The sequence below is a fragment of the Chiloscyllium plagiosum genome, chromosome 5 (genome assembly GCF_004010195.1).
Source record: "Chiloscyllium plagiosum isolate BGI_BamShark_2017 chromosome 5, ASM401019v2, whole genome shotgun sequence".
NCBI classification, from domain to species: Eukaryota; Metazoa; Chordata; class Chondrichthyes; order Orectolobiformes; family Hemiscylliidae; genus Chiloscyllium; species Chiloscyllium plagiosum.
In genome coordinates this window covers 7,900,686-7,924,872 of record NC_057714.1, presented here as the reverse complement: position 1 = coordinate 7,924,872, position 24,187 = coordinate 7,900,686, and the positions used below count along the sequence as shown (strand labels likewise).

The window sequence follows — 24,187 nt, the reverse complement described above, 5'->3', positions numbered from 1 at the left end:
ATGTATGGATTTACATAAATTCAAATGATAACTAGCAGCTAGATTATGGCGCATTGTTTAAACGCTATTGTTTAAAAAGCATTAAAAATAGGTATTTACAGATGTTGCTGCTGTCTGAATGGTTGTGTTAACGTGACATTAAGATACATTCCTCTCGTGTAATAGACACCACTGGTGTTGCAATGAAACTGTTTCTCGAGAGAAGCGCCTCGTTTTAAAATATTGTTACGCCTTGCTATAATCCGAGACGTGGAACAAGCACTACATTAAGTGCGCTGTGGCTGACATCAAGGCATTTAAACTAGTATTTGCTTTTGCTCCCAGATTTATCCACAGTGGCAAGCAGAAATGTCTTGCTTTTTGTTCGTTCCACTTTTAGCAGGTCACCATTTGGTCTGGCGGAAATTTCCAAGCGTTCCTTTTAATGTTTGAATTCTACCTGCTAAAAGCATGATGGATCGCGAAGGGAGTAGGAACCTGAAAAACTGGCGTACTTCTGCATGACCACGGTGTGAACTTTTCTTCCAACCAAACGATAATAGGCTCTGTCTCTGAAACTGCCCTTAATTTGATGTATGGGGGTCATTGGGCCGGGAGAAAACTTGAGCTCCCAACCCACAGAAAGTGCCTGCATCATCAGAAACCGGCAGCAAATAACACTACTCTTTTCGCTCAGTTCATTTAATTATCATCTTTTGAAGAATATAGCCCTGATATCTCTTTTAAAAAGTAGTTTAATCTGCCTCTCGCAGGGAACTAAATTAGTTAAATGAACAAAACGGAATTAATTTTACATTGTGGATACAAAGCTCAGTTTGGGCCTGTGAATTTTGTTTCATCTACAAAAAAAATCCGATATTTTTGTCACGGATGTATCCTTTTTAGCCAGTTAAGATGACTATAAATCGGTTGTCATGAGGAGATTTTTCTTTATTTTAAGAAAGATATATGGCCTAGGCGAGCAAACCATTGTTTGCTAGGCCTTTCTTTGCTGCCGCCGCACTCATACAAAGGAGAATACACTGGTACAGCGAGCCCATCCATTTTGTGGATCTGTTAGGAAAATATTTCAAGCTCCTGGTGAATAAGGTTTCACTGCACGTTTTAAACCTGGCCATTTAAAGCAATGCTTCCGCGTGTTGTGTTCAAACTTATTGACCAACCTTCTCAAATCTGATACAGTCTTAGGTTTCTGTAAAGCATATTTCACAACTTTCGATTGAATATGACCTGAACTTGGAGCTGTCTTCAAATCTACTGTATTTGTTAAAGCTGTAAGAGAAAGGAACCTCACCATGTAAGGCTGAGTGGCATTAAATGTAGCTTTTAAAGTGCATTTTGCTGCTTCTGGGACTGAAAGCTTGAAGCAACGAAAGTGCTTTTGAAAAATCTTTGCAATGTCCTGTCCTTAAACTGAATGGCCTGCCATTATTGTGGGTTGGAGCACTTAATGCTCCCGAAGCATTTTGTAAAGTTGAAACCATTAAAAAGTGGTGAGCCCCCAACTGTGGAGTGGTGCGCCTGAATCCGCAGGCCTCTGGATTAGTTTAACGGGCTGGCTCCCATTGTAGAGGACAGTAGTACACAAGTTATTTAATATTGGCTTTCTCTTTAAAACTGTTGTCAATAATCTATTTAATTTTGAAATATTCTTGCTATATTATCAGAATTCGTTCTCAAGCACGCAGCCATAAACTGTGAGGGGGAAATGTAGTGGATTGCTTCTTGTGTTGTGAAAGGAGTTATTGGCAATCTTTCATAATCGGTGCCCACACATCAGAATTTTCCTGTGGTTTCCCGGACTTGCGTGATCTCCGCCATTTTTTTTCTCAACAGCAAACACAAGCTTGCTTACCTGTGCAAACGCATCTCATTCTCCGCAACTCCACCTTAGTACTTCTTCACTACCCTCGTCTTTTTTTAAAGAAACCATCGCTCAGGAATACTGTTCCTATTCTATCTATATGTTTCAACGTAGACATGCTTTGTTACTGTAAACTGACACGTTGTATTACTAAGACGCAAGCTATGTTACTCTAACATACTCTTCTCGCTGCCAATCAGACAACAAAGCAGGAAAAAAACTTTCTCTGTTGGAGTGAAATGGAGTAATGACAAACTTTTGACATGTATTGCTTTAATGTGAACCTTTTCCAACTACTTGTCCAGCCAACCCTGGCAGGGATATATATCTGTACATATAATTGCCCCTTTCAACAACTTTTCGCATTCTCCACAACACTACCAAGTGTAAACACGGTAAAAACAAGGGGAAAAAAGTAGAAAAGAAAACACTGGCGCTCAGAATCTACCAGAGCAGGAGTAAATGTTTCTTGGTGCATGTGTATAGGTGCCTCAGGCGAGACAGTAGACTGCAATAAATTCACAAAACTTGGAAAATGGAGAAGAAAATATCAGCGGCGCAGCAGAAACAGAAAGTAGAATTAAAAGATTTGAATTCAATGCCTACGGTTATCAGTCAGGATTTGAAAGGAAGCTATACTATGTGAACTCTTCTTGAACCGAGATTTAAGTCATATGGTCATAAATCACTGGGACATAAACTCCGCCATTCACCAGTGATAGCCTATTTGTGTCCAGCTTACCTTAGCCTCTGACGATAGACGCGGACCACGGCACAATATTTGCAGATTCACCAGGGAAATCGATAAGCAGGAGTTTCAAAACTTCCAAATTAAGTAGAATGAAGGCAAACAGTTTACTCTTACACGCTGAAAGTCACTGGTTGACGACAACGACAAATGGGGAAGGGAAAATAGTAGAGCGGCAAAGAACAGGCGAGAAGACTCTAGCTTTTGGATGGACAGCCCTGTGATTATGGTAGCGTGCCCTGGTCAGGGAGATAAGACTGCTATCAGCTTTCCTGGCTGCTCTTATCTAATACCAAAGAAATGGGGTATGTTTCTTATGAATATTGAATGGTCAAAGCGCGGATTTTAAATTTGCTGTCTGGCAGTACTGAACAGACAGGCTCAGTAAACTCCCCCGAAACATAGCGTCACAAGTGAAAATTATGCAAATTAACCAGCGCGGAGGACACAAGCACACTGGTTTGGCAATCATTGAATCTTTACAATCATAACTTGAATCAAAACCTTACCCTTTAAAACAACTCACATTTTAATAATATTGATATTGACGTAAAATAAAGGAATGCACTATTCGAGTATGCGTTTACTCTTCCGCGTTGAGAGCACTGTACTAACTTTTATTAACACCTTGTTGTAAAGAAAAGCCTTTGTTTGAAGTACAGCTTGAGAATAGTGCGGAAGAAATATGGCACCAGGGTGAAAACACAGCCTTGTTTCAAACAGGTTCAATTGGTTCTAAAGCAGGGCCTTTTTTTTCTTCCGTATTCAATGAAGAAAAGGTGTTAACAACGCTGAAGTAAAAGTGTTTCAGACATAGGAGCGAAAAGTTACACATCAGAAGCAAAACCGAGGCAAAGGAGGCGAGAACTGAAGGAGCTATAGTCACCCCTAATGCATACCAATGCTTCTGTCGTTTATGGCTACGTAAGATTTATGACTTCATGCACTAAGGCTGTAAACAGAGCACTAAAGTGAAAACACTTGCTCCTATCGCTTATTGCGATGCAACTGCATGAAAGGGGAAGCCAAACAGCGTAGGAGGCAAGATAGGGACAAAAATTCACTCGTTTGCAACTTTTCAAGTAAGCCGCTCAATGTTCTATCTGTAGTGAAGCACTTTATTGTCAATGAACAGTCCTAGCACTTTCTTAAAGTGCTGACTTCAACTTTTTCCCTCTTTCTCTGGCGATCGCACGAAGGTAGCATTAAGTAACGTCACGATGCTGGATTTTAAAAAAATACTTGTTATAACTTGGGCTAGTTCAGTGAAATTTAATTAAGAAGCGACTGGAAAGAAAGTGAAAGCGCCCGTTTCTGTGAGGGTGTCTTCCAACATCATCGCGAGCTTGCTGGCTACAGTGAATTCAAATTCTCGATTAGAAACGTTTTACGCCATTCGGGACTGCCGACTCTCCCTGCGTCCACTCGCTAAGTTTTGCAGAGAGCAAGTGAACGATGAGAGCAGAGAACGTTTGGGTTGATTTGAGCGATAAGATGCTATGCTTTTATGCCAGGTGTTGATAATTTATTACAACAGCCATAACTTCCATTTTTAAAAAGATCTTGCTCGAGATTGGAAGACCAAAACCAAAAGTTTATATTTCCGCCAGCCATCTTTAATACTTTCATATTCTGCCTGCTATGAATTAGTATCCATTTTATGGCCTAGAATGCATGCTTTATGGTTGTATGTAATTCCTTCTGTAATTGTTACATTTATGTTTATTTTTGACCTATCCTGAAATCTATACATAAAAGCATGGTGTGGTCCTTTTATTTCACTGGTCGCTCGCGGTTGGGTTAATAAAGTATTCTTGTAATGTCAGCATGTGCCATTGCAACGACCATATGTATTTTTAAAATTCAGAATAGTATAGACAACTCACCGAAAGTTCGTCAGTCTCTCTGAAAAGTCTCTGGCTGTAGAATTGTTATTTAGAATATCGTCTGGAACGGAAACGAGAGACCATTAATTGCCACCGAATAAAAAAAAAGGCGTCGGTCGACTGAGAAACTGAGCAATCTTTGCCTTGACTAAATCTGCGTGGCTTATTAACGAAAATAAATCAACCTAGCTTTTTGAATCAATTTTAAACCTAACATAGCCTTCTGATCAAAGAGAAAATGCTATCTGAGGCACGTTGAGGGTTTTTTTTGTGAAATATTGTATGAAAATTAGAAGCCGAGGATGGATCTTGCAGATTTTCTGTAGGACATCGGTGATAAAGCACTCTTACGTGTGCATCTTTTTGAAGTACATTTGTGCTAATGCAACTCTCATTTGCTCTCAAACACTGTAGAAGACTTGTATTATTTATATGTGTTTTATATTGTCAAGTTTGCATCAGGACTGGATAATAAATCAGGGGAAAATGCTGTAACCGAACTGTAATTAAATTTTACATGTATTTACCAAAACTCTTTGCCCAGTGTTTGCATTTAACTTTGGATCGGCCGGATTGAGTGGGGCCTGACTAAAAACTGGCGAAATAATGCAAAAATTTAAACAGAGAGGCCGAAACAAGAGTTCAAAGTCAATGAGGCCAAAAATATCAATTCTTAACAATGATAATTTCACCGGCATTATACATTTCGAAATATAATATCTGATAAACTAATGACATCCTCAAATACATATATTGAATTCAGATATATGTAGCAAAAGGCCCAATATATAGGACAGAAGATAACTTTGCTTATCCACAGGATCTTTTTGTTATCCACACCCCAAGCCACCCCAGCCGATTTGATTTTATTTTGCGAGATTGGTAGAGTTTCGGTAGAGTACTGATCCGACTATCAATAATTGCCAATGTGATTTGTCATATATAAAAAGTAAAGCATTCGTTAAAGCAGATTGCATTGGCACGGCTGTCCCAGCACACCGAAAACATAAATCAAATCGCAACACCCTGACCTTTCCTGAGGAGGACTCGCTGGTGGGTGCAATTTCATACAACACTTGCACCCCCAGCATCACATAACGAATCTCTTTCCACTCTTTTATTCATCTTGCATGTATTCTTTTTTTAAAAAGACAGAATTAGCCTATACTGTCTCGCGTTTTAATTTATTTCGTTAAATTCTTCAGGCAATCAGTATTCCAATGCAACGACGGCCTGCTAGTAAATAATCCCCAGATTGAACCTAGTTTATAACCTTACATTAATCAAACGCTACCATTGTGAAGATGAGCAAATAGAGGCAATTTTTAGGCAACAATGATTTTTTTAAAAAATGTCAACTTTTGATTAACAATCTTATTCTTTCACAAAATCACTACACGTCCCATTTAGAAGCATAAAATGCAGTGCTCATCCATTAAATGGTGTGATTCATTGAGATTTTAACAACGCACATAGTAACGTTAAACCTAAATAACCTCATTCTAGAGACACTACAATCCACAAATTAGCTGACTGGATTTCTAAAATGGACGAAGAATCATTCGTTGAAGCACATTACTTAATGAATAAAATGTCAGAATAAATAAGTATGTGTTTATCCTCATGTAATTCCTATTAACAGGTATTAGAGCTAGCTATATTGGCGTCCTATTCAATGTTATAAACATAAGATGTTTTGTTTGTACATATTCGAGCATAGAGCGGCCATTGACAGGATTTCAATATTCGATTGTTCGTGTTTCAAGGAACAACACATGCATGTGATCCGAGCAATATCCTACGAAATAATTTCTTTTATATTTCCCATCTGGAGATAAAATATTATTGGAAATGGATTATGTGCCGAAGCAAAGATAAAAGGGGAATCTAAGCGTGTTCTGGTACATTCTGACACCCGTAAGTCTTTTCACTGACCTTTGCCTTGAACAGCAATAACTCACCATATTAATGAACAATCAACGGAAGCATTTGGAATACCTCAAAATAAAATCCATTCCGCTAAATGCAGCATCTCGTCCTGCTCGCATATATTCCTTCATGTGAAATCCAGTGCCCAGAGTGCAATCTCTTTAGAAGAAAATAGCTGGCTCTTAACAGAAAGTGGAAAAGCGTAATCACAGCCGAAGCCAGCATAGGTCTCCGATCCAAATGCCACAATAATGCGCTGTATTATGTGCTCACGTGGTCATACGTCAACTTAAATCCTTTTATTTGAATTTGGGAGATAATTAAAGGAGCACCTTTTTCAAGCAAAACCTAACTTTTTACCCAACAAAACCTAGGAAGTTTCTTAAGTAGAGTTTTGTTGACGTTGCAGAAGGTTGCTCCGCGAGAATTCTGTGCAGGAAATCCACGATACGGTAAGTTGTGTCGTCTGTATCTCATAGTGTAAAAGACCCCAATCCGGAGACTGTAGGCTCAACTACTTGGAACAGATGAATAGCTATTTGTAACACATTAAAACCCAGAATGGGTGTTTAAATCGACCTATGAAGAAGGGAGCACTTCACATTTTCGACCAGAACAGCCAAATAAGCAGAGAAGCCCTACAATGGTTAAGCTTCCACACGAATCTCCCTTTTCAGAGCGTGCTATTGTACTGGACTTCCTCAACACCCACACGTTACACCATGCTAGTTATTCAAACTAGAAAAGGTTTATAATTACCTGACAAAGACAAAGCAGTGTCCCAGAAAGCATAGGTGATTTTACTGAGGGTAGCACGGGGTGAGGAGTGGACTTGACAGCGATCTAACGATTCTGATTTCTTTTCCAGTGGAATCGTAAATCGTGTCTGTAGGGACCTTCATGCAAAATCTGTGCTTACACGCTTTCTGCCAATTGAGTGATGCGTGGAACTTCTTGTGGAAGAGAAATGCAAAACAGATTCCAATGTAATAGATGTTAATTGTAATGAGGGACCAATAATGAAAAAAAATCATAATGTATCTGTGGAATATAATTGAAATTTCTGGGTTGTGTCTCTACGAGATGTGCCCTACTTTAGTGCAACACTTATTGCAAGTTTAGGGCCAAGCAGAAAGTGCGGAGGATTTAATATTAATTCACCCACAATTTCTATATGCCTGAAGTTATTCAAACGATATATTCATGTGAGAGATTCATAATTACCAAGTCCATCATCTAAATTCTTCAATTCAAATTTAATTATAAATCACGCCTTGTTCGTGGACATTCTGCCTTGAGCAAGGATCCTTCTTTTTGTCGTTTAGATTTTGTTCTGCCCTTTCCACCTTTGCTTCCTGATATTTATTGTAATTTTTGAACATCTCTGAAAGTTGTTCCACAAATATTCACTACAATATGCTGCACCCAGTAGAGGCACGTTTCTTTTAAGCACTTCCTTTATTTGCAAATATTGTTTAGCACCGCAAATGATCACCGTTCTTTTAAGCGTCGCGTTCTGCAGTTGTGGAAAAGTTATGTGCGTTCAAAGTTTAAGTTGAACAGCTTAGAATAACGAATAATAAACTGAGTTAAGTTGTAATCATTACAGCAAATTCAAAGTGTCAGGACACAAACGTAAGGCGAGTTATTTGGTCTCACAACGTCAGCAAATTTCAGAAAGGTTATAGACTCTTCAATTTCCCTCTGAACAAAATCCATGCAATGGCCTAACAAAGGCCATAGTTAAACTTTCAACGCACAGCGTAAAACATTAATGAATAATTGATGAACGGCACGAAGTGAAGTTCGTCATTTTAGTGCTGAAATAATTTAACGTAAACGTATACACACGTACATATATACACATATGGATAAGCATATGCATGTCTATAGATGGATAGATAGATAGGGAGATAGATAGAGAGATAGGTAGAGAGATAGATAGAGAGAAAGAAAGAAACTTAAACCGTGTTTCTTTGAAATATGCAAGAAACTTTGGAACAGAGACAAGATCAATTATTCAGAGGCTAAAGTTGGAAGAAATCTTTAAGTCACTGTTGTTGGGCAAGTGGAACATATCAAAGCAATAATTCGCTCTCACAGCTCAAAGAGGCTTGAGGCTGAAATGCCCAAAGTTGACTAGTCTTCCTGTTATAGCGACTAATGGTTAATTTTGATTTAGTTGTGGTGTTACAATTCTAGTACAAACTTTAAATTGGCAAAGTTCAACCTTGAAATGTTCCAGGACACAACTACAATGGAAATGAACATTATAAGAATAGAAGAATTCGAAAAGAAAGGGTTATCGGGTTTGACGATAAGAAATAATTTCACTTGAGTCAAGTTTTGTGCCATAAATTACAAATTGGACAGGAGTTTATCCTGTGTGCAAATAGACAGAGCTACAAATAAATCTTCCAGCTTACCTGAGAATTCAGCAAAATCCAAACCATCCTCAGAGGACAGATAAAGCCTGCTGCGAAATTGGTAATGTGCTTTACAAGGGGAGGCGAGAGGGGGGGGGGGGGGGGGGGGGAAGTTTCAATGCACACTGAAGAGTCTACATGTTCCAGGCTATCCGGCTGTTTTGACTTTATTGCTCTCTGCTTACTCTGGACGGCTTCTCTTTCTGCAAAATCCTTTCAAATCAGACCATCAGGAGAAGGAAATTTCACTCCTTCCTACTGATTCAGCGTCCTGCAAATACAAACTATTTGCCTTATACGCTTCTGCAGATGTCGGGGGGTACTGGTTTTCGGTGAGATGTATGCATTAAAGTGAGAGAGAGAGAAAAGGAGCCCGGCAAACAAGCTGGGCCAAATCGAGGGGGAAGAAAACCCTTATGGAATCCGTTCACGTGACTTAAAAATAATTGTTAGCAGAATCTGGATCAAATCTGGTTATTACGCACATACAATAAAGTTTCTGTGGTTCATTGTTAGGCTAGTATGCTTGCAAACTGGCAGTACATTTATGCGGAGTTGATTTAGGAAACAGCTGCTCCAGTCTTGAGGAGAGCTAAGTCCCATTACGTTACGAAGGTAAGGTTGAAATCGAACAGCATGGTAGAACAAATGGGATTTGCACGTTATGCACTAATCATTGCTACACGATTCATTTTACTCTTCATTTTTTTAGGCATTATTTAGATATAAATTCGTAACAAACGTAAAATTATGGATTAGAAAATAATATTTTTCTCACTGTTTAAGCACGGCTAAATATTGTTTATTTACTCCTTTGTACCAATAAACTCTTTAGTTGGAAAAATTCGACTCTGAGTCTGGGGATTAAAAAAGAAACAGGATCTGATGTAAGAATTAGGCCGACGTTGATCGTGCTCGGAGCATGAGAAAGCATTCCAATGGAGGAGTGATCTCAGTAAAACAATTGTTTTATTTTAATCTATATTACATAAACTTCACTCAGAAACTGTCTGAAAAGCGAACCAGCCAAGCATCAGTAAAGTCCTGTTTATTTCCATTTTAAGAGTGGCCCTGTAATAAACTCATTTTTGTATACGGGTGCAATTGACAAACCCATCACAACAAAGCGTTAAGGTTGGGTAATTTATTGCACTCCGCAATAAAACGACTCTAGTTATCAAACGGCACTTTAAATTAAGCAGAAAATTTGAGCACTCTTCCTAATCTGGGACTTGACAAAGTCTAACAACACTATTTAATGCCGACAAAATGTTACTTTTACCGACGTATTGTTGAATGTTCTGGAGTGTTGGGAAATTAGAGATGTGTTTGCCGTTTTACCCCACATTCCAAACCCCGGTCTATTCTTACTTGAGAACTTATTTATTTTATTAAAGGTTTAATAAAATTTTGGTGTGATTTGCATTTTGACATGCTTTCTCGTATTTGTACAAAACTTGTATTTGAACTGAATTTCAGATGTGCAAACCGCAACAAAAGAATCATTTATTTCTAAACAATGTTTTTGGTCTTTCGTTAAAATCAAATCAAATCGGAAAGTCTGTGTGTTCAGACATTTACACAAAATAAAAAGATGGGACAAACGAAACGGGGAGAATGCTTCTTAGTTGCATTTTCGTTGTCAGTCTCCTAATAATAAAACAAAGACAACTGACATAATTTACGTTCATCTCGAACCGAGGGGTGTCAGACCTCTTCAACATGTTTTGTTGTTTATAGCTGTACATTCGGGTGTTAACTTCATATGTAAAAGTAAGTGGGATAATATTGGATACAACATTATAAATGCAGACTTTGAGCAAGAGTGCATTGAGGTGTCATTGGTTCCTATGAAAATAAAGTGGGTGGTTGTACAAAGCATACCAGCCTTTAAATGTGGTTACAAGCACTTTTATTTTGGCAATCTGTATGACAACAAATTAACATACCCTATACAATTACAGTAAATGCTTAATGATTTTCTCCCCAGTTAATTTTAGGTTTCAAATCCATACAGAGTTCAAAATGAAAGATATATCATTTGATAAAATCACAGGGCACGTTGTCTTTCCTTTCAAAATGATAATGGATATTCTGTTTAAGATAAATCAAGCTTTATGTTTCTAGCTGAAGTGAATTCTTTGAGGTTGTTGTGAACCCCAAACAAAGGGATTACCCTCGCCTTTTGTTTCTTTAAATAACCACCGACCTGACACTTTCCAATGACTCCATGACTACCTTTTGCAGCTGGGTGAGACATTTCAACGTGGAAGGAATCAGCTCTGCCGAGTGCACGGAACCTCTCATCTTATAACAAAGTTGAAAAAAATAAATTACGTTTTCATATGGTGGTCACCGATTCCAATGAACTGCAGCACCAAACCACCTGTTACACTAAAATAGATCGCCTCCACCTGAAATCAGACATCTGATTTCAGCACAGCAATCAAAGCAAAATGTTTTACCTTTTAAATTAGGACTCTTATATCACCTCAGTGCCCAATTAGACTATCCTGGAACGAGTCTTGATTCTGGACAGAGACAGACTAGACCTAAAAGGAGCACATTTATTGTCGTTAACAAAAAAAGCACCGCGTATCTATTGCCAATTGGTAACTCATAATGTATTTGTATTGCTCTTATTTTAGGAGATGGATCCAATTACAGACGTGTTTTATTGGAATGCCAGCCCGGAAGCTGAAGATATTGTATCAGCCGCTGTGTTATTGCAATTATCTTGTTTTGATTGATCATAGCCAATAGTAAGAATAATATAATGTACTTGACTGGAGTGATGAGACATTTAATTAAGCGCTATGTACTTTTACTAATGATCTTTTATTGTAAATATTAGGAATGGTACTTAATTATGAGTGCAAACAATGCACATTCCTGGATCTAGTTTGGTCAGGTATCAACATCAAATGCACCCATTAAATAGCAGCAAGATCTTTAGGAAGATCAAATGTATCCTTTCATCCGAATGGGTGCAGAGCTTATATCAGCAATAGAATGGAAATGAAGGAAATCAAGATTTTGACAATAAGGAGAATCATTAAATGTGTACTAAAACACAAAAATAAAGACAAGTGTTTGTCTACACCATTTGGTCTAGTATATTTTGTTCAGCTCAGGGTTGCATATTATTTCCATATACCAGAAAAATAGTATATAACTAGAATAAGTGTTTCACTTTACTCGAAATTACATATGTTAGTGCATTTGCTGGAGCATCATAACTCTGCCACTTATTGTAAATCGCTCAAATTAATGAATCATAGAGGAATTTAGCTTATGCCTCTTCATTTCCAAATGCTGGTGTCTACAGTTGCCTCTCAGCCCTGCGCATGTAAGAGATGGTGATTTATTAACGACAGGAAAATTGAACAAAGCAGCACAGCTACACCGTGGTATCCAGGCATACATACTGTGAACTAGAACATCATCATATGTGTTTGTATTTGTTGCAATTAATCATGAAAAAATCTAAAATATTACTGACACGCGAGAGACTGACTAAACACCATCACAGACATGCCGTGATTTAAATCTGAATACTAAAGGGCGCTATTCATCACATTTATGACAGTATTAAGAAATAAAAATACTGTAAAAACATAGAATAAAACACGCATCATGAAGAAACTACTCACCACAACTCGTGTCTGATTTGCGCCTCTTCCTTTTCTCAGACAGGTCTTCCAAATATAGACTTATATTTAAGCAAAGTTCATTTTCACATCAGACTGAAACAGATCTAGTGCGAATACTGACGACTACATATCTATTCCGGACCGGCTGCATTAATTATTTAATGAGTCACGTGACTGGGGAGATTAAAATTTCAATACATACACAGAGGAGACGCGTGACCCTTTATCTTGGAGAGTGGAGGTTTTTTTTTTCTTTTTGCTTCCCTTCCTAGTTGAATCTTTTTGCTCTGGTTTTCTTTTAGTCTTTGGATGCTTGCTGGTAAGTGATAATGCAAAAATGACTGGCCTGGACTGATCCCTTGTTTGACAGGTCTGCCATTTGTGTCACCTATAGTTCGAACTGCCTCAGTCCAATATTCTTGGGCATTTCTTCAAGCTGTCTTTATTGTCTGCCTGACATTTTGATATTGAGCTCACTGTTACAGTACCCCGCATATATAACAGTCACATGTAAGACCAACTCTTTCATATATGCCTTTACATCCCCCAGAGGCTGCTAAATTTGACACTAAATCGACCCTTACTAGCCACAGTCGATTCTTTATTATACCACTCAAATGTGTATTAGTTTTTGTATCGTGTCTGGTATTTGCGACCCCTTGATTAACATACTGCATAGACAACGAACATGATGTTGTACAGTTGATTAGAAATAGACCCAGTGAATGTTATGGTTGGTGACAATTTCGCTTATTGTCTTAGATGAGCTTTAAACTCAAATTGTCGTGTTTGACTTTGCCGAAATAATACATTTTCATATGCGTGTACATAGTTCTAATCAACAAAACAGAAATTATTGCATATTTGTTTATTAAAGCAATTACCAATAAATTTCCAAAATTCCGGCCACAAAGAACTACACGCACACATATTGTTCCTGAAAAGCAATCTTATATTTGATGCAAAACCTACTAGTTACTTCTCTGTTCAATAATCAGAAAAAAAGAGCCTTCTTAATGGATGTATTATCTCACTGTAACAAGGGAAGGATTTGAACCATTCTTTTAGATGATACCAACAATTAGCTACAAAACGTTATTAACCAAACGACCTAAAACAAACATTGTTTCTCACTAAGCACAAGAATTGTGTTAGACTTTTGCAGCTTACGAATAAATTATCACCAAATACTCTTTTACGCAGACAATTACCATAGAATAAAATGTACTCTATAAATTAGTTATATATGTATAGATACACTATATTTAGAAAACCTTTTCACTCATTATCACCATAAACTTAAATACGAGTTTCCAGGATATGTTATTTGGATATTTTTGTAAGTTTTGTTTTAAACAAGGTACATTTTTAACCCCTATCTGTAGGCGTAGGAAATGGTAGAAAGAGACCTTTTTTAAAGGTCAAGGGTTTGAGGGGTCAGTCTGCACCGCTAAAAGCGGCTAATCGGTCAGAAAATCTGTCCTCTCGGTGAACTCACTCTGGTTGCCCAGCCGTTGACAAACAATGCAACTTTTTATTACAAAAGACCGTTCGATTTACAATAAACTACAAACATCAAAGAGAAAGGAAGTAAAGATGCAAAAGGGTTTTCATTTGCTGAACACAGCTAAAGTTTTGCCATATAAAGGGTAAGTTTTAGTAAACTTGCCCTTTCCAAAACAGGCTTGAAGGTAATAATTACCCTTTACTTCAGATAACGTACGTATAATTTTCTGTGGTAATAAAAATGGTCCAGCAAGAGACTCCAGGACTGCTCCAAGTGGGGAAAAATGGTGTTCGTCGAGATGGCCACATTTTATTCAGGAGAATCCAATGTGTCCACACACTTTTCCAAAAGAACGCCCTTCAGACTTGCTGTTGAAGTATACAAAGAAGTATTTATTGAATGAGGTGATTAATGATTCCGAGCAAAATCTGGTATTTTCAATCTGTTTAAAATTCCTTTTACAGATAAGCAAGCACGACTGCCTAATGGGGGTGAAGTTTCTCATCGTGCGATTCTTTGTCTTTCTATATACTTTTGCAGTCCTCTTAAACCGCAATACAAAACATATTTAAAACCGTCTGTGTCTGATAATGTGAGCAGTTTTTGTTTGTCATTTGTAAAAGCGCAACAATTCTGGGTAGCAAAATATATTCTTTTTTCTAAAGGAGATATGGAAACGGAGTCGATTTTCGTATACTCCCTATCGAAAGTTGACAAAACATTTTTGTGAAAAATTTTGGTTTATTATAGTGTACTTCAGTTTTAAACAAGTTTTAGAAGAAAATGTAGCCAATATGTATATTTTCCCCGCCGCTATCGTAGTGTGTTCTTCTCAATTCTATGTTTGTATTTACTATGCTAAAAATTTCCAAGAGGAAAAAGATAGACATGAACGAATTTTTCTGCTGTGAGCATTAAATGTTGCTGGGTCATACAGATGTATCAAAATCAATAATATGTTTTTGAAGAAGTCCATTGCTTCTTACACGATAAAACCTCCAATGTGCTGTTTCATTTCCCTAGGAAGTCTGATGCTTGTGCTGTCTTTTAGCAATCAATAAAATAGATCATAATAGAACTATCATCCTTCATAATGTTTGAAGTCACGAAAGTCACGAGTTACAATTTTATGTTCTGTGTAGTAACTCTTGCTTAATTGTTCAACGCCCTTCCCCTAAGATTAACAAAATGAAGTCAAAGTATATATTGGAATATTTAGTCTTGCAATTTATAGTTTATCAGCCATTATTAAGTGTAATAAAGCAAACAATGATTGCATTTTTATATTTAAAATGCAGTTGCCACATTCCATTATGTAATGCATGAGAAAGCACAACAGAATGCAAAGTGAAATTAAAAATAATCCCACATAATTACATTTTATTTCGGGATCAGAAATGTTGAGTCTATGGCCATAAAAAAATGGGTTTACCACCTTATCGATGACTTATTATTTGATAGCTTCACATTTTACTGCATTATTTACGACTCGGTGACGTAGAACTTGATGTGGAGAGGCTGTAGAAAGATGAATTGTAGATCCATGTAGTAATTTATCCTCTTTCGCCCAGTTATTCTTCAGAACCACGCAAAATATTTTGCTGCGTGTGAATGTGAAGGGGGAGGGAGTGGGGGCAGCGGGAGAGGTTGTTGAGGGACCTGGGGGGAGGAGTTAAAAGGTTTTATTTTGAAAATAAGAATGTGAGCAAAAATGTACTGAAAGTAAATCTGTTAAACGCATAGTCCCATTATGGATTCGAGAAAATAATTCGCTCTGCGTTCGCTAAATCCTGACTGGAAGTAATTTGTACACATAAAAGCTGAGCTGGTCCACGAATTAACATTTTATTTAAAGCCTGTGGCTTGATTTTACACTGCAATTTTTGTCTTTCGTTTTAGCAACATTTGGCACTGCACATAGCACACTGAAATATCCACAGAAAAATACACAAATCTTACCAATGATTTGTATGGTTTCGTCACAGTTTGGACTGTACCAAAATTGTTAAATATACAACCACTCATTTGAAATCTCTGTATAAGATCCTTGCACATTCGTGATATCAGTAACACGACTATATAGAGAATACAGGTTTAAAATAAAAACACCTTAAATAGCGCTGGCGACATAATTTATTTCCTATATATGTAGCATCTGGACAGTTTATTTGCTCTAAAACCAGGTTCCACATCCACACATATTGCTGCCTTTCTCATTTTCTAAAACAGATTTATTCTTAAATTCTCACAAATATTCCAACAGACTACACTAGTTGTGATTATGACGCTTACAGTTCCTCACAATATCTATTATTCACTGTCCTTTTTTTTCTTTTTGCTTTGAATATCATGGAAGAAGCCACTTTGACAGAACCTTATATCAGTTCATGTGGAGGTAATGAAGGATACCGAACGTATCCTATCAAACAGAAAACACTTTAAAAGTCTGCAGGGAATGGGTTAACAGAACAGTAATGCTTGTCCCTTTTGGGGTTAACAGCACCTACCCTGGAAAAATATCGCTGCAAGAAATCCCACCTCATTCAAGTCAGTAATGTGGCAAACACATTTTGGTCCAAACTATGTTGTGGGAGAGGGGTTGGAGAGACGAAGCAGCTATAGACTTGATGAATTTGGTGCTGAACCATCTGGCTGTGGGCCCTGGGAGGATACTTGTGTTTGCTGGCTTGTAGAAGATGATGAGCTAGCAGAACGCATCTTAGTGTTAGGCAGTTTATGATCTTTCTTCCATTTCATCCTTCTGTTCTGAAACCAGATCTTCACCTGGCGTTCAGACAGGCAAAGAGTGTGTGCAATCTCAATGCGTCGACGCCTGGTTAGGTAACGGTTAAAATGGAACTCCTTTTCCAGCTCTAATACTTGTTGTCTCGTGTAAGCAGTTCGAGACCGTTTGGGCTCTCCTCCAGTGTAATTTGGGTTCACTGAACAAAACAAAAGTATCCAAACATAAATACAGACACAGCCACGAATCTGATAATGGGATTAGATGCACGTGAATGAAGATTCTAAAAGACAATACTTTTTTTCTCTAAGTGTTCTGACAAAGGCGTACAATCTACTGCAATAAAATGGCTCTGGATATTTAGGTTAGAAAAGCATCAAAGACACATGGCCAGGAGCAAGATCCAGGGCAATGAAATTTATGGGCGCTGTAATTACCGACCTAACAGTTAGGTGATCGTAAATCTCATGAAAGGACTAGTTACAGAAAGGGTTCCGCACATCCGACTTCAATTGAATTTTAATTGTTTCAGTTAGCTTTACTTACTTACCGGTTGTAACGTGAATTTTCTTCATCCACGGGTAAACTATGGGTTCTTTGCTGAGAGTACCTTTCTGGGCACTGGGATTTTTCGCGTTCTGGCTACACAAAGCTGGTGTGGCTACTGGGACCACTTCACAAAGCTGATTCTGTCTCGGTATGTGATTTTGGAGGCTAGCCTGCGACTGCACATGACCCCTTTGCGACATGTCTTGGTTGCCAGTGCCTTGGACATTGTTGAAGCTGTAGGTCGGCTCTGGGTAGTTTGATTGTGGGTATAGTGCCTCATGATGGAATCCAGGGTCTCGCGGCCGCTCGTAGTATTCAGGAGATTGGCTTGGTATGTAGTTATTTTGAGAATATTCCTCACAAGGTGGAAATTTTGGCTCAACGTAGTTGGAGTTTATCAAAAACGAACTCATGGTCATTAATTTCTGAAGTGCAAAATACTAATTTTTCTCGCGTTGTCGTTTTTCTGTTCCATAAAACCCTCCTACTTGCTGTCAAGTGTATAAAGTTAGCTGTTCATGTGATGCAAACAGCCAATGGGGTGATTGCCTGTGGGTCCCGGATAAGGAAATACACCAATGATGAATGCATGGAGTCCAGTCAAAAATTCCATATTATCATTCAAAATCTCGTTTCCCCTGAAATTATGCTATTGCATAAAAAGGGAAAATTTGGAACAATCAGGAAAACGCTCATTTTAAAATCGTCCAAAATGGACAATGATGTTATGATGTTTTATCGAATGCAAATTTTGCAAATACATGTTTGACGCAGAAACCATCAGAAGATGGTGTTCAATAGAGATCCGCTACTGTTTGAAATAGTTTACTCTTTTAGAAGAATGCTTCTGTACAAAATAAATTGCTTCAGAACATTCTCGTGGGGGGGAACGAAGACAGTTGGGACAATAATTACCAGAGTTCATTGCACACGCTTGTCCATTTTAGTGCAAGGATGCTGTCAAAGGCATTCTAATGTTCATCGCTTGCAAGAAGAATTTTCATAAAATTGCGAAAATTCTTGGTTTGTTTCAATGAAACACAAGCATTTTAAAGTCCCAGATAAAAGCGAAAACCTTTTGCAGGGGCTCATATGAATTCAAAGTATATACTGAAGAGTTAAATTACTAAGGCAGCAGTAGAGGATTTTCTCCCTTTACTGCAGATGTATATACTGCGTAAATGTTATATAATCAATTGAGATTTTTAGCCTAATAAATCTTGCTTAAAATATATTACTGTTTAATTGTTCGATTGTAATATGGCTTATTTAATGAAATATTCTCCTGTTAGTTTTTCAGACGCTATAAAATTGATTTGCATAAAATAACGAATATTTTGATGTCTGAGATACCAAATTTAGCAGATATCATTCGCATCATCTTTGAAAAATACAGCAATCACAAATACTCTGTAAAACGATTCATTTGAATACAAACTCTATTTTAAGACATCCAGTGACCTTTTCTTTCCATTGTACATTTGAAATTGCTAGCAAAACTTCCTTTCAACCCCCTGTATAAATAAATATTAAATGTATCAATTAGATTTCAAATGATTCTGTTGCACCTTTACATTTAATCTGCTTCTAGTACAGTTTATTATATCAAAAATTGCAACCCGTTTCCAAAGCACAAAAACTCCAACAAGATTGATAAAGCTTTCGAATGTTCATTTCAATTCTCAAGAAGCAAAACTAACCTGTCCTTAAAAAAACTAATTAGCTTGCTAGATTAGTTAAAGTGAATAAAGTTTTAAAACGTTTTTAGTTTGGAATTAATATCCAACTCAAAGGTTGCGCAGTATCAATTTGGCTAAATAGAACAATGACGATTTAGGTGCACTGTACGTTATTTTCTTTCAAAAAAGTAGCCATATGCATTATGCCTTCTTCCCGTAACGTAACCGATTCACAACATGAGTTCTTGTCAATCAAGGGTGCATCTTCACACCCTCTTACAATATTTAGACGATATTCTATATCTGGACACAGAATCTAATATTTAATTAGAATGAACCGTCTCCTGCCGTTATAATACATCGTTGTGGGATACATATTCTAACCAATCCAGTTTTGCTGCTTAGTATGACCGACCATTTGAATACTTTCAACTAAGTATCCAGGAACAAAATTAATTGATTCTCAGTGCAATTAACAGATGTGCATTTCCACTACTCACTATACAAAGGGGCTTTGCAGGAAAATCTGCATGGGATTAGTCTTAATGTTTTATTTCATTCTCCAAGAAAATCTTGTGTAACTATTTATATTTACATTCTTCATACTATAAATTGTTACGAAAGTTTTATGTCTTGGACCGATTCGACTGATTTTGCTAAAAGAAAACTTTATTTTCGCTAAAAGAAAGTCTCATAAAATTTTAACTTCTAAAATTTGCTGTTCTCTTCTGTTTGACAGGCAATGGTGTGTGCATCGTTTTCCTGTAACTTGGCTTCAAATAGCGCTGTCGAGTATTATCTGGACCAATGTATGTATTGAAACATGTTGCGAAAAAAATGGAAAACAAAGGTTCTTTTCGCATAAGTAAAAGGCATAGCTTCAGAACAGCGAATGCAGTTCATTCGTCTCTGTAGTCTTTTTTTCATAATAAACAGCGATGAAGCCAGGACCCCCAAGTGTTACCTCGCCTGCGTGTACATTTGACATTTTTACTACTATGGTAGATTTACAGCCATTTTAAAGCGAAAGGCAATGTTAACGCATTTTACGACATTTCCAAAACGTGTATATTTAAGAGCTTATATCAAATTTATACTTTAGAAAATTTAGCGATTAGGAAATCGGTTTTACATAAAAAAAAGATTAACCAAGTTATGAAGCATGGAGTGAAGATTTGTTTGGCGGTTTAATAAATCAGAAATTAGACTTTACCAGTTTAAATTCTCCTCCGAACAGCAAGTCAGTAGTTTAGATGATAAGGAGTGTCATAATTTCTTCATTTACCGACTGAATCCATCAGCACGGCTCAGGATTTATCAGATAGATTGTACCATGATGAAAATGTGATTGTTTTCCCATTCTATCTGGGGCATATGGTTATAACAGCCGGTGTCCAACTCACAAACAAAATAAAACAAATAAAATGGCACATTTCGAAGATACATCTTCGAGCAAGCTTGCACCACATCCCACAGAGCTGCACAACTGTGCGTTTATTGGACTTCAACACGGGAAACAAAACAAAAGATTTTATTCAATGAAATGAGATTTCGTAAGGGATACGCTAAGCTAAGTTTGGAAGTGACCGAAAAGTGACACCGTGTGCATTTTATTTCTTATTAATCTTATACATTGACAGTCTTTGTTAAGTAACAAGGCGTGCCATTCGTGAGGCGACATTTTCATATTTGTTAGACGCGGTGACCTGAATTTCACCTCGGCCTTGGACTTAGCCATTTCTAAAAGGCCTATAGTGCTCTTTCAAATACCAGGGTGTTTTGCCCAGGTCATTACCTTTGTGGAGGGGGAAGCTAGGCAAAATGAGAGTGCTTCAATAGTCCACTCGATAATCGCCTTTAAATGTTTGTAAATAAATGCTCCCGTTTTCTAGCAAAAATCAATAGATTTGTAATGTTTGGCTTGACGAGTCCCGGAAAGCAATTGAAGTGGGAACATATTGGGAATTAGTTAACGGCTTCTGTGATTAGACAATTTTCTTTTGGAGTTTGTAAATTAATTTAACTTGCAAAAAAGTTACACAAAGGGCTGCCTTGTTTTACCAATACATCTGCAGATCATTTCAAATTCTTCTCATTGGTGCCTCCATCCGCGTGTTTTAGGTACACAAGCTTAAACAGGCTGCTATTTATTTTTAAAATCGAATCCTAAAAGAATGTTAGATATAAGGGGGAAGGGAGTTTTATTACATAATTGTCTGTTTTAAAACTGACAACAACTTTTTTGAAAAAAAAATTAATCTAACGACCTTAATCTATTGTTTGCCGTTTAGGAATACGTTTTAATGTCACACAAGCTAATCTAGTAACAAGTGTCAAATTAATAAAACGAAATTATTCGTTTGGAATAGATTTTTTAGTTTTCTCAGGAGATAAAGAAGTCAGATCATTTTATAATGGGTACTTCTATCTCTTAATTTTTATCTCTAATACTTCGAATACACGAGACCATTTACATTTAAATCAATGAGCTTTCTATTCGCCTGTCCATTTTCCGACATGTGCTCTGTCATCCTATCGGCCGAAACAGACATGGGTCTATTTTAAAGTAATATTGCAAATTTCAAGTGGAATGCGTTTTGTTTTGGAAAGCGTTGCATGGAGCCCTGATAAAGATGGCTTCTTCCTTGACTGAATAATGCACTGCAGGCAGCCTCAAATGCTAAAGGATTTTCCTTCTGTTAACATTTAGTATATTATATATATATTTAAAAGTTAATAATAAATATCACTTTCGTTTTTCTCCGCAAATATTTTATTTACTGCTCCATTACCTGTGTGCTAATGTTTACAATTTGGAAGGCTCACATTCTCCAGCTCTATAGTGAAGAACAACACTGCTGTACTTCGGATCAGTTTTATAAGTAATTTGTATCTTGTTACTCCAAATTTGTCTCATATAGAGAAAGGAAAGTAACATAGCATACAAACTTGGCGAATTCATATGATTTCACACTGTATTGAGGCATCGTTAAGTGTATTTGACTTTTATCTTCATTATAATTCAACGGAAAATGCGCAAAGAAATTCTTAGGTTTGGTATTAATTGTTACATCCGGGTTGCAATAATCTCTGAAGCACTTAGTGTCACAAACAAGACCTGTTCTATTGTTTTCACTAAAACCTCCTAACTATGTTGAATCAGTTGTAACCGTTTATTTCAAACATCAGGAGACATGGTTCATATTAAATGGCAACAGTCTATTTGTATTAGCAATGAAGAAATCAACATAATAATGTTGACGAAATTTTATACTGTTGCGGGAATGCATTTTAAGAGTTAGAGAAAGAGGCAAAGACGCAATCGGATGTTGTCTTATATAAACAAGGGGAGGGCCTCAATAAGAGTTATTTCCTGAATTTATAGCAAGAAAATTTCTCTTCAAACGTAGTTTCTCTGTCGCCCATGAGTCTCAGAGCATTCCTGTGGCATTTAGAGCGAACTGACAGGAATGTCACATCAGCCCTATATACTTCTGATTAGATTATTTAAAATGGACCTCAATTCAAACAAATTTGCTTTTGAAATGTCCCTGAATTTTAAATTAATACCAGTGGGTTCACATTTTCAAAACTAATTCAGATTGTGGGGAAATAGCTCCAACTTCCATCCTAATAATACCAGTCAGACGGTGTACACCACAGCAGGATAAACTCCGACGTGCGGAGGACTGCTGTATTGAAACCTCTAACAAAAAAAACGCGAGGAAAAGGCGAGCCAAAGTAAAATAATTCGATTTCTTTTTGTTGTGAAGAGAAGTATTTTCATTTTTCGTACAGTTGCTGAAAGTTTACCTGCTGCATATACACAACAGATAGAAAAATTACCGTGGTCGATTTTTCAAGATGAAATACAACGTGTCGCGATCATGAAAAGAATATTTTTTTTTCTTTCCTTTCGTCTGTAATTGAGGTCGTTCAGTCGCTCGGGTTCACCTGGAGTCCATAGCATGATACACGAGTAACTCAAAGCTATTTTATCTTTTGTGCTGATAGTCAAGATCGCGCTATAACATTGACATCAAACTCTGTCTGAGCAGATGATTACAAGTCGTGCAAAACGTAAACTTTTGACCCTCAACTTTTTGACCTAAAGTTGTACCGCCCTACCAACCGCGGTACAGGGAGCCTTTTTTTCAAAGCATCGCTGAGGACTGAAATAATATCCCCTTTCGTTCACTATTTTCATGATGTACTGCTAATTTCAGGTCTGGGAATCCTGAACACACTACCCCATTTGTGAAACCTTTCTTTAATCTCAAAAATGGTATGAACCTCAACTGTCTGCAAGCTGTTTATTCAAGTGCTCTTTCATTTAGTTGGATGTGCCAAAGTGGGTAAGTTTTTACCGTATCAGCCAACTCTTAGAATTATAGATAGCACAAAAAAATTAAGCATTTGAGTCTATTTCTGTTGCACTAATAGAACAATGGATATGTGAGCTCCCAGTCCATGCTGATGCAAAATGACTGTGAACTTGGTCTAAAGCGAGCTCTGCTGGTGAGTCGCAGAGTGTGCAGATGTAGTTTCGTGTAAATCTCTCCCCCTCTCTCTTTCCTGAACGCATTCCCTCTTCAATCTAAACAACGAAAAACCTTAATAGAACAATTAGATTAACTACGATTTAAGTTCTATATAGAATGCAAGAAGTTGCGTTCACAATTTCTTTTATTACAGTGCCAGAGAGATATTGTTTTAATGGCAACTCCCTTAGAAAAAAAGTGCAATGTTAAATAGCATATAGTGCAACTGCAATTGTCAGACGAAGAAGTAACAAATAAAACACCAAAAATTAAGTTTAAAATATCCTTTTGTGCATTGATTCAATGTGCACATTTCTTGAAAATAATCTTAAATTTTCCCGCCACTTATTCAAGAAAACTGTAATCCTAACTAATGTAAAAACATATCTTTTGCGATTCATGTTGCTATTATTACTTTTATGTAATAATACGTTATTTGGAGAAGTGAACTGCTGATAATTACTTTTCTTAGGAAACGATTTGTTTGGGGTAATGAAATATTTTTAAAAATTACTGAGTTCATATGTTTTTCTTTCCATGTCAACTTTACTATGATACAATGATATCAACACAACCCTTCAACTCTATGTTGCAATATCTTGCATTCAAGTAAATGGAGCAGTTATTAATAAAACCATTTGCGAAGGGTTAGATCGACTTCA

General features: G+C 37.1%; 2 protein-coding genes across 10 annotated transcripts in view; both read right to left on the bottom strand.

Annotated features, from left to right (window-relative positions):
• Positions 1-24,187, bottom strand: part of LOC122549688 (homeobox protein Hox-A3) — a 44,195-nt gene that overhangs the window by 5,401 nt on the left and 14,607 nt on the right. For 2 of the 8 annotated variants that reach the window (XM_043689544.1, XM_043689545.1), the window contains one exon: positions 4,499-4,559. The exons of 2 other annotated variants lie outside the window; for them this stretch is intronic. The gene's annotated coding sequence lies outside the window, so the exon portion shown is untranslated. Of the gene's footprint in view, positions 1-2,606; positions 2,810-4,498; positions 4,560-6,459; positions 6,476-6,496; positions 6,515-7,186; positions 7,204-24,187 lie in introns of those variants that run through there. 4 more of the 8 variants (XM_043689539.1, XM_043689543.1, XM_043689541.1 and 1 more) reach the window with 4 other exon arrangements.
• Positions 13,826-18,084, bottom strand: LOC122549693 (homeobox protein Hox-A4). Of its 2 annotated transcripts, XR_006311639.1 has the most exons (3): positions 17,307-18,084; positions 16,521-16,955; positions 14,356-14,381 (listed from the first exon to the last, which is right to left on the bottom strand). XR_006311639.1 is itself a non-coding variant. In XM_043689553.1 (2 exons), the coding sequence occupies exons 1-2, from the start codon at positions 17,722-17,724 to the stop codon at positions 16,630-16,632; spliced, it is 744 nt and encodes a 247-aa protein (XP_043545488.1). In that variant the 5' UTR covers positions 17,725-18,084; the 3' UTR covers positions 13,826-16,629. The 2 variants fall into 2 exon arrangements, 1 of the variants encoding a protein (XP_043545488.1); XM_043689553.1 differs by having other exon boundaries at positions 13,826-16,955.